This window comes from Strix aluco, chromosome 6, assembly GCF_031877795.1.
Source record: "Strix aluco isolate bStrAlu1 chromosome 6, bStrAlu1.hap1, whole genome shotgun sequence".
Classification (NCBI taxonomy): Eukaryota; Metazoa; Chordata; class Aves; order Strigiformes; family Strigidae; genus Strix; species Strix aluco.
In genome coordinates, this window is record NC_133936.1 from 28,382,634 (window position 1) to 28,396,496 (window position 13,863).

The following is a 13,863-nucleotide window of genomic DNA, read 5'->3' on the forward strand; positions in this document are numbered from 1 at the left end:
TTTTATAATGTCCACATAGGAGACTTTATTTATACTTCAAAACTAAAACAAAAAATAACCTATGCAAAACATTAGAGATATTCTAGCAAAGACACACAAGCCCCTACAAGCTTGGGGGCTGCCTGTTCAACCACTATTTTACTTCTGGCTCCATGTCTCTTCCCATTTTTACTAGCTCGCCTGTCTTGGCACAGGGACATCCTTCAGGAAGCCATTCTTTTTCCTCTTTGATCTTCTTGGTCATTTCCTTGGCTTTGGCAGTTTTCTTCTTTTTGGTTTTGTAGACAGGGGAGTGGAGGAACTCGCTGTTTGTAAATGGGTCACCCCGCCTCAGTTTCCTGCAGAACCAAAAGGGTTAGATAGAACTATCAAGGTATTTTTTGAATACATGTATGATTTCCGTCTCTAAAGTTTCCGATTTTACTGAAATTTTTCCACTATAAGATGACTGAGTGGTACAGTTTGTCTCTTGTCCAGTACAGGAACAGCTGTACCAGTACAGAGTCCTTTCTGACCCAGTATAGCCAACTCCTCACAGAAAGTTCAAACTGTGACACTTTTCAGGGAAAAAACACAGTATTACCCAGCAACATAACTGTTAACAAAGTCATCATTTTAGGAGTTAAATGGTTCTGTACAGTAGCCATTGGATGTACTGAATCTAGTTTCTTAGGGAAAAGATGCAGCTACTTGTTTAGGTACTCATATCTGCCAGAAAAAGCAAATAGAGATACAGCCTGCTCATAGGATAGAACCCTCCTCAAAACCTAGCATTTCCTTCACTGAAACCCAATTAAAATGGAAGTATTACTTAGTTGTTGTCTAAAACTCTAGATATCACAGAATGGCAGCAAGTGAAATCAGGGCTTTCACTTAGCTGTCTTTATTTAGCCTGTATTTTATCTTCACACTAATCCCTCATTAGCACTGGAATACCACAGATGCAGTCTGCTAAGAGATGTGCTTATTTCAGTGAGGAAAATAACATCTTTGGTAGCTTGTTACCAGAAGCCTGCACATGCATCTGTGGTAATGCAGAATTTTGGCTTAACCACACTGTAGTAGAAGAGAAGGGTCACAGAAACACAAAGGGTAAGAGGAACTTAAAGTGACAGAGGGTCCAGCCCTGGAGAGTGAGCACACGAGAGCAGAGCAGGGGGTTGTAGCATGGGAACAGTCACAGGAAGGAATAGTTTAAAGCCCAACCTGTTGAGTTTTGGCTCTGCATAGCAGGTTGGGTCCCGTCTCCGCCTGGGTAAGTACCCTGTCACTTCTTCCAAGCTGGAGGAAGCCACAGTCCTGGCATTGGTCAAGTCCTGCAGTGGCCTGATCTCTGCAAAGGGAGACATCCACATGAGTTGATCAAAGCGTTTCCAAATCATTTTCAAATATCCTAAGAAATATAGCTGTTAAATAGAGAACGGCTGTATTAACAGGTTTCTCTGAACACTGCACCATACTGAATCCAATCATGTTCCCTCTGAACTCAGGAGACCATTTTTGTCCAAAAATCCCAGACCTGCTCCTCAAAAGTCAGCTCATGAATTGAATTAGGTTCCTCACTGAAAAAATACAGGTCACTAATACTTCTAGTATGATTGGGCCCTGGTGTAGTAGAAGAATGATACAAAAATTATAGTTGATAGTTAATGCCCAGGAGCTTACAGCCTGGAGGAGGAAGCAAGCTTATGGCACCCAACCAACCTACGAGACTTCCAGAAAGACACAGGACCCTGCCATTGTTTACTGCAGCTTTCAAAGGGAAGTCAGCCAAGAGGGGGAGGGCAGGAGAACAAACTTCCTCCCTCCCTACAAAGTACAGCCCACTCTAGCTAGAATAGGCCTGTTTGTCAACAGCTACAGCAAGGAAAAACCCCACAAAACAACTCTCTTTACAGAGAATCCAATAACAGCAAGCTCCCAAAGGCTCAGCTTAACTATTGTATTACCAGCCAAGGGATGATATCCCTCCAAATCCTTTTAAAAAACAAACCCGAAAAACATAACCAAGAAAATTTAGGTAGCCCCTGATGAATTTCCATTGAAGATACCACCTAGAAGTATAAAGTCTGAAACGTTGCAGCACTAACCATTCTGGACCAAAAACCTGCCATCTTCATATTCTGCACCCCAATAACACTGACTCTAGTAGGCAGGGTCAGCATCAAATTATACTTTTCAACTGCTTGAGGAATGGATTTTCTAAATTGACAGGCATGCCCTGTAGATAACAAGAGTGGTAAAACAGGATTTGCAGCACATACTCCTAGTCTTTTCCCAATATCTGCACACAAACAAGTGACCAGAAATTCTTACAGGAATGCTGATTAATTAGAAGCAAATGCAGCTGCGGAAACGACTGGCCAGCACAAGTGGAAGCATACATGGTGTACTGGACACTGATCTTTAACTCCAAAAAAAAAAAAAACCAAAAAGGGGGGGGCAGGGCAGTAATAAAAGCACTGGCTGCATAGATTTTTGGCACTCATCTCCTAACACAGGTCCCCTCCCCCAGCCTACCACCTACCAGGTTCCTGTGAAGGTGAGTTCTGAGAGCTTGATTTAACCGGGTTGCTTTCCCCAGGTATTTCCTCTGCAGTCTTTTCTTTAAATATCAGGGAGCTTTCCAGCCAAACAGAGGATTTCTCTGGCGTTCTGTTGTCCTCTGTACTTAAGCTCTTGGAAACTGGTACATCTGTAAGCCTGGATCTGACAGGCGAAGCTGCAGAACAGGTCACAGGGGAGGATTCAAGACTGCATGAAAGGTCCATAAGATTATTTGTAAGCGATATCTCAGCTATCTGCTCCTCCAGGAAGGCATCTGGCTCAGACAGCAGATCTGTAATGCAGGAAGACTTCCTCATCAGGACAGTCTGCTTGGATGCAAGTTCTGCTGAACTTCCAATGAGCACCTTGGCACCATCACTTTGTCTGGCCAGGGAATCAGTCTCTGGAGGTCTAGAGGTGTTCCTCTTCCTCTGAGGCTTTGGTTTGGGATAGGCCTCTTTTTCTGAAGCATTCATGTCGTTGTCCACTTTAGACCGCCTCTTTTCTTGAAGGCTCCCTGTCTGTTTTTTATTGCTCTGAGCAGCTACCATCCTCTGAGCTCTGGGGATTTTGCTCGCTTTGCTTCCAGGAACAGACCTGGGAAGTACAGTTTCACTCCCTTCAAAATCTGTCTGGACACAACCCAAGTTTTCTGCAAGATCCAAAGGACTGACAATGTAAGATTTCCTGCTACATTTAGGGTTAGCTGGTGAATCCTTTGTGCTCTCCTTATCTACTGCTTGAGCATCTATACATGGCCCAAAAAAATAAACTTCAGTTCTCTGATCACTACAACTGTTTTTCCTGACAGTCATCTTCCTGCTTGTCTGGCTTCTTTGAGGCTGTTTTTCAGCTTTGGCCTCTGGTATTTTCACACTGTTTGGCAGATTCTCCTCATCAGAGTTATCTCTTTGCCTAATTACTCTAGTTTTTCTGTTGGTTTTCTGTCGGGTGCTCTTTGTGCTCATGCTTGAGTTCTCTTGCAAAGCACAGGCACTTGAGGTTTCTTTCCTCAAGAAAAGTGAATTTTGTAAACTGGAATCATCTGAGGGAGCTTCATGACTTGAGAAGGTATGAACTGGGCTTTTTAACAAGCTCTCCATACTCTGGATCTCAAAGATAGCTTCCGCCTTAGCCTGTTGCAGTAAGTCACTACTTCCAAGACTCTGCAGCTGCGGTGGCTTCACCTCATACGTTCTTCTGCGATCTTGGACTTCATCACAAGAGTAGGAATGTTGCTCCCCATCACAGTGTCTCTTCTTCCTGTCGAAAGCCCCCATGCAAGCCTTCTGCCTCTTCTCAGAAACTTCAGACTCACTAGAACGTGTTGCAACTTTCGGCTGAAGAAGCTTCTTCACATTTTGAGCACTCTCTTCACCTTGAGGTATATCAGGACTACTTTCTGCATTGTTTTTAATTGCATTTGGTTTCTTTTTTCCTGTGCTTGCTTTTTTAACTGATGTTTTCTCACCAGTTTTACAATTACCTTTGCTTTTGACCTTTATAGGAACAAACTCAGAGACTTGGCTATAGCTGGGGTCCATTTCAACACCACACCCAGTTTCTTTAGCCTGTGGCTGATGACAGAAAATCTCTTTACCCAAAGATTTTCTATCAGTAATAACAGTGCTTTGAGTAGGTGAAACCAGGGAGCTGGGAGATTTCAGCTGCAGCTGTGTGTTGCTCTTGCTGGAGCTGCTGCTGTCCTTTGTGATACTCCACTGAGCTGCCTGAGTGGAACTGACACATGGGAAGAAATCCACAGCAGAAGATGGAGTGCTTGTTGCACACAGGGTGGACCGCTTTCTCCTCTGAGTAATATGCCCTTGTGAGAGACGATCAAAGAGATGTTTTGCCATCTCATTGCCCTCATATGAAAGAGGCTGACTTTCCCAGGCAACCTCTGGCAAAGTGTTGGGATTTTGTTGGGTGGCGCAGAAGGTCTCTGTTGGAAAGACAAAATTCATTTCTAAGACTGAGAAATGCAGCAGGCCAATGTCAGCTTTCCCCATACCAGTAAAAACCATGCCCCACACACTGCCACAAATCCAGAGCATAGAAAAAGCATGATTGTCTCTACAGGGACTCTCCAAACTTACTGTGTAACAGAATAGCTCAGCTGGCTCCCCTCAGAAAGGAAAGGCAGCCCAAAGCAAGATCCCTTAAGCAGCTCAAATACTTTAAGAATGCTCATGATCTGCATGAGAGTTATTATTTATATGGCAAATCCACAGGAACAGAAGGTGTGCATCTAGTCAGACTCTGTACCTTCAGACATTTCTGAAAATCTTATGTAAGCTCAGTGTCTGATGCTCAGAAAGCCTGAGTGATCCTGAGCTATTGCAAGCGTTCCAAATACCTGAACCAAGACATCCCATTCTGGGATATATGTAATTCTAGCAATACCAGTGTCACTGAACCGTGCAGTTTCTAACAGTCATTAGGAGCTGCTAGAGTAATGTTAGGAGCTAACTGGAGATATGGCATTGCACTCATTCATTTCCGAACACAGACATGCAAAGTCATACCAGAGGAACAACAGAAGATGCAAAGTTACCTCTAAAGATGCGAAAGTCAAGAAAAGCTTGTGTTTCCATTGCTTCAGTTGGCTTCTTCCCATTCTCTTCCCAGTGGGACTGAGACTTCTCAGCAGGCTGTGGTTGCAAAGCATCTTTGGAGGCAACGGGCACAATTTCCAGGGGCTCATTAGAAGCAGGTCCCTGGAGACCTAGTAAGGATGTCTGTACTGCTGTGGAGTGGCTACCTTGCTGTCCTGCATCACATACCTTGGAAATGGGCACCCTCATTGGCATCCCTACAGCCCTGGTGAGAAAGAATAACAGCAATAGATCATGTTCCATACCTGTGACAGGCCCCAGAATCCAGTAGAATAGCTACAGCTTTCGCCTCCATCAAGAGTTGCTGAAATACATTTCTGAAGGCTTCAAGTGCTGAAGAACACACACTGCCCAGCCAGGACAGATTTCCCATTTTTGTGCAAGCACACCTCATAAGGAAAGCACACTACTGTGGACACAGAGCAGGAGAAAAATACACTGGGGCAACAAGGAAGTAAGGCCTTTCGGTGCACAGGTTGTGACGAGAGGTTCACCTCATTGTGGAACACCAACGCAGCTGCCTGGAGACATGTATGTGGGCAGCTCTAGGGGCTCCCCTGTGTTCAAAGGGGAGACTAGACAGAGGAGAAACACAACTTCAAATATATTTTGAGAGATCCTGCTCTGTCTTTCCAAAACACAAGTTTACATCATACCAGCAGATGACTATTAAGCATTTATATGTAACAAACATCAAAGCAGCCAGCTATGGCACTTGCTCACTTGAGGAAATTTTGAAGTGCTCATCAGCTACAAAGGAAAAAACTACCTAAAAGCAATGCACTTTCACACAAAGAAGGGAAAAGGACCAGTTTATGCACAGACTTAGCATTAGGACAAATAAGACAAGGAGTAGCAGCAGAAAGACACAGAGTAAAGGAAAACATCAAGCAGTGGTGGTTTAGAAAAGACATCTCATGTAAAACAGACAGCTGGGCACACACATATAACACAAGAGGAAGTTTAGCATATAGAAATTCAGGACAAGCTTGGTGGTATCTGACATTTTAAGGCCCACCTCACAAGCTGACCATCTGCAATATCATTGGCCCAGCTATCTTCAGTGACACTGCTCTTCTGGCCATTGGACAAGGATGCAGAACTTGTATGGAACTGGAAAGCAGAGAAATAGAAGGGTGGTTTAAAGCTCTTGCAATTCTCTGTGCAGCCTCCTGCACAGAAACAGCAGAAGCTCAGTTTCACCCTGAAAAATATGTCAAATATGCCCGTGACCCTCTCCCATTTAAAATTGCACAAATTACAGAATAAATTGCAGTAGAGTCAGATTCTGTCTCCACAGGCAGTGAAGATGAAGTTAGACTAGTTCAGATAATATGAAGCTAGGAAGCAGAAATATTTTCCCACCCACAAGACAGAACGTATGGAAAGTGTCCTATTCCCTATCCCAAGTTGCCATGGCAACACTAAAAAAAAAGAAATTGGAAAGAAGTCACAGCCTGACATAGCAGAAGAGCCTACTGGCCAATACAGCCAATGACCCAGAGGAAGGCAGTTTAAAACCATAGCCTTTCCTACAGAAGTTACCCTGTAAATCATTAACACCAAGCTAAAATGGGGATGCAGCCAGTACAATTCAAGCAAGCAAAGAAAAACAGCTGAAGCATCAAACACTGAAGTGAGCAGGCAACACAAAGCATAAGACAAACACAGCCCTCTTCCCAGACCAGCCTGCTCATGTTTCCCATGGTTTACCTCAGACAGCCGGGCCATCTTAACTGCAGCCATAAGGTTTTCAAGTTCTTGCAAGGTGTTATTCTATGTTGAGATAATAAAGAGAGAGAAACAATAAAGACATTAAATCAAAATATTTATTTCAACAACAGTGCTGGTAGCCAGAGCAAGGCACCTTCTGGGGAGAACACAGCTTGGAAGAAAGAGTAAACGAATGATGACATTTTTCACATGCAGACAGTATGGACAATCAGTGACAGCTCCTTCCTCCCAAGATTGAAATGCTAGTGGTGCATACCTTACCCATCACCCCTCCCCATGCCAGCCACACTGTTGGCACCATACCAAGAACGAGAGCTTGTGCCGCAGCGCAGCGTTCTGGAAGTGGCACTGCTCCACCTCCTTCTGCAAGATGGTCTTCTCCTGGGTGAGCCGCTGTGCATTGGCTTTCTCCGCATTGAGGGCCAGGGCCAGTGCTTTATTGTTGTGCTTTAGGGAGACTTTAATAGTGGAGGAGTTGTCTGTAAGGGATAGAGAAATATCGCACTAAATCAGCATCCAAGGTCTCATCCATGCCTCTTCCCTCATCATACTTCCTTTTCCCAGAATAGCCTCCCCCCAAGCTGAGAGCTCTACAACTCAATAGTCCCCACACAAAGTCAGCAGTATAATTCCTTCCAGCAATAGAAGTCTCCAGAGAACAGCAGGAAAAACTTTCCATAATAGCCTGCAACACTTCAGACATACACCCTCTCCATCCTCTGTGGATTGTTCTCAGTCAGCAAGCTGCTGCTTCAGTTCTTAATGAATGATGGCATGAATCAGGTGCTGAGTTTAGAAAGATAGGCTTCTGACTTTGAAGAAGTCACGTATAGCTCTAAGTCCTCATCTCCATCCAAAAAGGGGGAGAAAAACCTACTTTCTTCTGTAGTAGCCCTTGAGCAGATTTAGATCTGTATTTCCCCATTTCAAAACAAATAAAAGAGAAGTATCTAACTTCTTCATGGTAGTCCAAATTATCTCATGCACTATCATTGCATTATTCCCCCCATAAAAACAAATCACAGTTACGCTAGCTTCTGCATATACACTAAAATACTTTTCACCCCTCTTATTTTGCTGTTTGGACCCTGAGGACTCGCTTACCCAGACACAGCTGTCTCATGCCATCCAAGATGCTGCCAAGCAGCCTGGGGTCCCCCAGCTGCAGCTCCAAAGGCTCTGCGTTAAACCTGCCAGCCACAGATACCTCAGACACCTTTGAGCACCGCAAGTGGCACTTGACACTCATTTGCAGGGTACTAAATTCACTTGAAACCCACAAGCAGAGAAGCAGCTGTTAAATATAAGCTCTGGGTAAGAGACTGCTGCTCACCACCACGGCCATGGCCAAAGGCACAGTTACAAGCTGACGTAGCTGACAGCCTCTGCGCGTGCTGCAAGGCAAAATACACTCACTAATGATTTTCGTTTTGATTTTTGATGCAAGAGAGGCATTCAACTTTGCAGTCCTCAAGGCACCCTTTTTCTTCTCCCGCATCCGCTCTCTTACACCACTGAGACTGAAGAAGGATGTTTCGGAAGCCTCCCAAGATGCCATAGCTAGAAAGAGAGACGCCAAGCAAGGTTAACACCCGTATTCTTACCTTCAGCAAGTACTTACCGGCCAAGACATACACTCCCCCCGAAGAGCGTATCTGCGGCCTCACCCACCCCACCCCCTCGTTGACCCCCGCACCGCGCCACACCTCGCCCCAAGCTGCTCCCGGGTACGGCGGCCGCCACGGGCCGGTACAGCCCCTCAGCACTAGCAGGGAGCAGGGCAGGCCAGCCCCCACCTCACCTGCGTGCGGGGCAGCAGCCTCCAGCGCTGCGAGACCCGCGGGATGGCGGGCGGCCGCCACTCACCGCGACCGAAGAAGGAGGGAAGGGAGATGAGAAAACCCTACCCGCCAGGAGATTTTTGAATGCAACCGCGACGGCGGGCTACCCGCCCCTCGCCCCGCCCCGCGCGATGGCGGCGGTTGTTTTTCCCCGCCCGTACTTCCGTGGGGGAAAGGAGCGGACGAGGCTTGGCGCGCGCAGCCTGTCTGTCCCCAGGGGTGGTTGAGGCGAGGCGGGGCGCGTTACTTCCCCTGTCCCGCTGTGTGCGGAGAGGCTGCGCTCCCACGCGCTCTCGGCTCAGGCTGCGCCGCCATTTTGCGCCGCCGTGTTGGGCTGAGTCCGGCCGCCGTCGCTGAGGGGGAGCTGTCAGCCCTCGGGGGGAAGGGGGATCCCGAAATGCCGCCTGCTCAGCCGCCCTTCCGGCTGGGAGCGCCTGACTCTGAGGCCGTGCTCGTGAGCAGCTGCTGTCGTCACCTTGTCCCGAGCACGCAGAGCTAAAACGCTCAGGAAACGCCGCAGAAAAGCCTGAGGGTTGTTCTGAAGGACAAATCTCACCCAAAAGTTAGGGTTTGTTCGTCCGCAGAATTCAGCACCTAGCTTGCAGCTTTCACCTGCGGAAAGGTGCCGTTTTAGTCTTACCAAAACATACTTTTTTTTGGTAAGAAAGTTACCTTTCAGTCCAAGTTAATGCACTGCTTTCCAGACACCCTTGAATTTGTTCTCAAGAAGTTGACATTGCATGTGTAGATGACACGATGTTAACTATTTTACGGAAATGACGTGTAAGGAAAAAGCAGCCAAATAATTTGAAGAACAGCAGTTTACAGTGGAGGTGCAGAGGGAGATTGCAATACAAACAAGGCTGATAAAACACTTCCACCAGCTGCTACAGACATGTGAATAGTAGCCCTTTGCAAGCGACCTAAATCTTACTCCTATTACTATTTTATGTGGTATTTGTTAATATGTTAGCTGATGAGCATTAAATAGTGAGAATTATTAAATAAATTTATTCCTTCCAACTTAAGTAGCAGATTTACTAAGGACCCTCCGTAACAGCCCTGAAAATTGGACCTGCAGTGGATAATGATGCTGCAGACAAACAAACCTGCCTGATGCTTTATTTCTTGCTCTGGAGAACCTGTGACTGGCATTAAGTGTGCTATGGTGTGGGGAAAAGACTTAAGTATCCTTCTCTAATATGTATTCTGTGCTCCATGGATGACAAGTTGCACAGTTTGAGCGGCCTAAACTTGCTCTTACTAAGTTTACTAAGTTACTTTACCAAGTTTATTAAGCCCACTGGTCTGCAAATTAAATTAACAGTGGACAGCTTAAAATCAGAAACCCTTTCCCACACAGCCCTATTCAAACAGGAGAAATCTTTGCCAGGTGATATTGCAGATGTCAATTACTCAGGTTTAAAAAAGTAATTGGACAAGTTTGTGGAAGTGAAAAACAAGCAAGGGGCTATTAACTGCCAAGACAATACTTCTTGCTCATGAAGGTCCTGAGCTGCGAATCAGTGGAGAATGGAGAAATACGCTGAGAAAGTTTCATGCCTACTGGCACAGCTCTTCTGTCTCTTCCCCAGGCATCCACTAGTGGCTGATACTTTTTTTTCCCCAGGAAGAGCACAATCACGGTGCCACCCCCTCTCCATGCCTTGCAATGACACAGAAGCATTTCTTGCTTTTGGGGAAATAGCAGGGGTCAATTCACCCCAGGGCTAGGGACCAGCCTCATGTCTGGAGTGTCACTTTCTTCATCAGGGTATCACCCTTGCTACGTAACAGCAGAGGAGCTGGGTTAGCAGGACTTTGGGTTGGTCCTGGCATGGCTATGTTCACTTTGTGAAGGTCACCTTTCACACTCGCCTGGCCATACCAGCAGATAAGCCCTGGGTGGATGTAACTGGAGGAAAGGCAGGCATTTCTCAAAGCAGAGCAAACAAGCAGCAGCTCTACTGGAGACAAGGGGTTGCCATGATGCCTGCCTTCAGAAATCAAATCCAACTTGATTACAAGCCCCGCAGCTGGAATGAAAGGTGGGGAAGTGCTCAGCTTGGTGCTTCTTTTGTCAGAATTAATGAGAGTGGCCATAAGCATTTAATGCTACTAGGAGGGCCATTCCCAAACTCCAGCCCTCCCTCAGTGGCTGCCCACCGGCTTTCCACTACTATGGCAAAGACATGGTAGGTGGCATAGCCATGTCCACCACCTCTACCTCTGGCACATGCCTAAAGCTCAGGCTTTGGAAAGATATTGGTAAAATGAAATAAGGAAGAGAAAGCACAGCACAAATTCTGTAAATACCAAGTAGGCTTTTTCCTGGAAGACATCTATGTCTCATGAGAACACATTTGCTTTTTTATGTTTTCTTAGGCCATCACATATAGAGGCATCATTACGATCATGTCTCATAAAACCATTCCTATTGTTTACTAGATAATCAGTTAATAACATGAAAAGTACATTCCCAAGGAGGGGGATGGCTCTTTCCATTCAGAACTACAGCCTGCAGACTTTCCTAATCTGCAAAATCCAATAGCCTCTCACTGACTTGTTAGTCACCATGACACATTGGCTACCACCATCAATCTGAGAGCAGAGGCAAGAAATGAACAGCAACATCAAGAGGGAATTCCTCCTCATAGATACCTGAAGTCAGAGAGGCTCCAAACCCAGATCCTGAGGCCTGTCCCAAGAGCTGACAAAGGTAGTGCATGATTTCTTGTGTACATGTATGAGAGAGAGAATAGGGGGACAATATCCAGTAACACAGAGAGCTTACTAGGTATGTCATTACTTTGTGTATTGTGGAGCAGAGGAGTGAAGTGTGCACTTTGATATTACAATAAATTGATGGGCCAGCTACTGGCTTCTCTCTTTGCTGTGTCCTGTCAGGCCAGCTGTTACCTCATCTCTTCCAGCCTGTCCTCTTCCCAGTCCATCCCCTCTTTGTACCACATAAATCTGATTAATACACACACAGTGGGGAGAACAAGCCATACACTAAGAAACTCAGAGGCGGTGGCAGGTCAATAGATTGTGTTATATGAGAGAATATACATCACTGTTATGGGGATGCAAGTAACCTGCAAGCTGACGCTCAAGATTGATGCTCATCTTAAATGGGCTCATTCTGCCCATTTCTCATTACCAAATTCCTTACTCTCACTTTCAGTACTGTGCATGTTGTTTTCTCTTTCTTGACTAGATTTTTCTCAGCTTCTGTTGTAATCCTACCTGGGAAGTGGTTTTGGGCAGATTTTTGTAGGGAATCTCCAAGTGTTCTATACTCTATCTGTGATTCAGATTTGCTTACTGAAAGAGGTACTTGGTAGGATGTACTTTTCTCTCACCTAGACCCTTGACCTTATGTTACAGTGACAGCTAGAATATGGAAAGAAAATGCCTATAGAAAGAGACTGGAAAATGCCTGTAAGTAGTAACTGCCTACAGCTGCCTTCATTGCTTTTGAGATGGACTTGTTTTCATTGCAAAGGGTTGTATAACCTAGCTGGATGACAACTGTAAAACCTTAGTCTTCTCTTGCTGGAAAGTATGAGCAGACTTCCTCTGAGATGCTCTTCGTTTTCTTACATGCAGTCTGTAGTGTGAGACCTGACTGCATATGTGACAGTAGAAATGTCCCAGCCCAGAACTTGTTGTGTGTCAGTGGGAGTGACCAGGCAGGTGCAGAGTTCCTCCCTTGTCATGCAGCCAGCGCAGCCGCTGTCTGTAAGGGGTCTCCTAGTTCATGCAGTGGCGTCTCATGCTCTCTGATGCAGGAGTGCCCAGCAGACAGCTTCTAGGGGATGTAAGCAGTGTCCCCTCTATTTCGTACAAGTCCTGTACCCATCTTCCCTAGGACTGCTTGCATGGATCAGTACTACTTAGTCTGAGGAAATATTGGAGAATCAGGCCTCCCCTGAATGAGAACAAGCACCAGTGAAGCATTTCTTCCAGTCTCTAGGCTGTACAGTGAAATCCTTCTGTGAGTCCCCAGACTTTAAATACTTGATTCATATTTGCTCTTTTTCCTATATTTTGGAGCCTTTGGGGAAGACAGCAGTGTGGTTTGAAGGAAGCTAAGATTAGAGAGATGCAGAAAACTAACAGCTTTCCTACCTATTAGGAGGTGTCTGTGAAAAATCCTGCTGCAGATTCCTAGCCCTGAATCGTAGCAAATTTAGCCCCAGTCTTGCACTAGCTTTAGAGTCATCTGTTACATTTCTTATGCACTGGATTGCTTAGAACCAGTTGTAATTTGGAGTTATTTTCTTGCTTTAAGGGGAGATTATTGGTGATTGGGAGATTAAGAAAATGAATTTGATCGAAGAGGACAAAGGCAGCCCACCTTTCTAGATGACATGGTAATCACCAGACTTCTTACTTCCTATCCTCTTTAACTTCAGGGCTACTGAGAACTCTGAAGGATGACTCTTTGGTACAGCTAAATAACATGTTCCTACAATGATCAATAAAAGCCCATTACTGAAATGAGTAGCTAAAGAGATTGCCTGTGAATAGCATCCAGGTATAATGTATCCAAGATAACTCAAGTTTTTGCTGATTTTTCAGCAAGACAAAGTTCATCGGCAGAGGATATTTGATAAAGTACAAGTCACCTAACTAAAGGGAATTCTTCACAAACTAAAGCTGTCCATGCATAAAAAAATATTTCAGCTAAGCTGAGAAGGTCTTCCTGTATGTGTTTAAAACCCCTCAAACTTCAGCAAGTGTCTTACAACTGGTGGGGTACGCAGTGTAGTTGAGACAATACCATGCTCCAGCTCACATTTCCCTGCATTTCTCTGGTCCTTCTGTCATCCCTCAGTCAAGCAATTACAGTAAAACAAAACACATAAGTTTCTTCTGTCTGTCCAGGTCCATTACAACTTACCCTTCAGTGTTGCTTTGCTGTGGCTAAGTGACTTGGATGCTCAGACTGCACTGACAAGACCGAAAATGTGAGTATTGCAAAGCTAAGGCCCTGCTGTTGCAGTGGGTTACACCAGTGTGAAAATGGAGTAAAAGCAGCAATGAATCAAGCCCAGGACTACCTTTTGCATTTATAACACCAGGCTAATAATCGTCTTGTTCAAAATACCATACAG

The 13,863-nt window shown here is 45.3% G+C and overlaps 1 protein-coding gene and 1 pseudogene across 5 annotated transcripts; one reads left to right on the forward strand and one right to left on the reverse strand.

The window, feature by feature from the left end:
- On the reverse strand, nt 1–9,440 carry LOC141925325 (uncharacterized). Of its 5 annotated transcripts, none has more exons than XM_074829298.1 (9): nt 9,413–9,440; nt 8,316–8,459; nt 7,203–7,378; nt 6,879–6,941; nt 6,184–6,278; nt 5,105–5,370; nt 2,528–4,492; nt 1,207–1,333; nt 1–338 (listed from the first exon to the last, which is right to left on the reverse strand). In XM_074829298.1, the coding sequence occupies exons 2-9, from the start codon at nt 8,455–8,457 to the stop codon at nt 134–136; spliced, it is 3,039 nt and encodes a 1,012-aa protein (XP_074685399.1). In that variant the 5' UTR covers nt 8,458–8,459; nt 9,413–9,440; the 3' UTR covers nt 1–133. The 5 variants fall into 5 exon arrangements, with proteins under 5 accessions (XP_074685399.1, XP_074685396.1, XP_074685398.1 ...); XM_074829295.1 differs by lacking the exon at nt 9,413–9,440 and adding an exon at nt 8,902–9,129; XM_074829297.1 differs by lacking the exon at nt 9,413–9,440 and adding an exon at nt 8,807–8,895.
- The window catches only part of LOC141925523 (gamma-crystallin B-like), a 27,364-nt pseudogene continuing 22,638 nt past the window's right edge, over nt 9,138–13,863 (forward strand).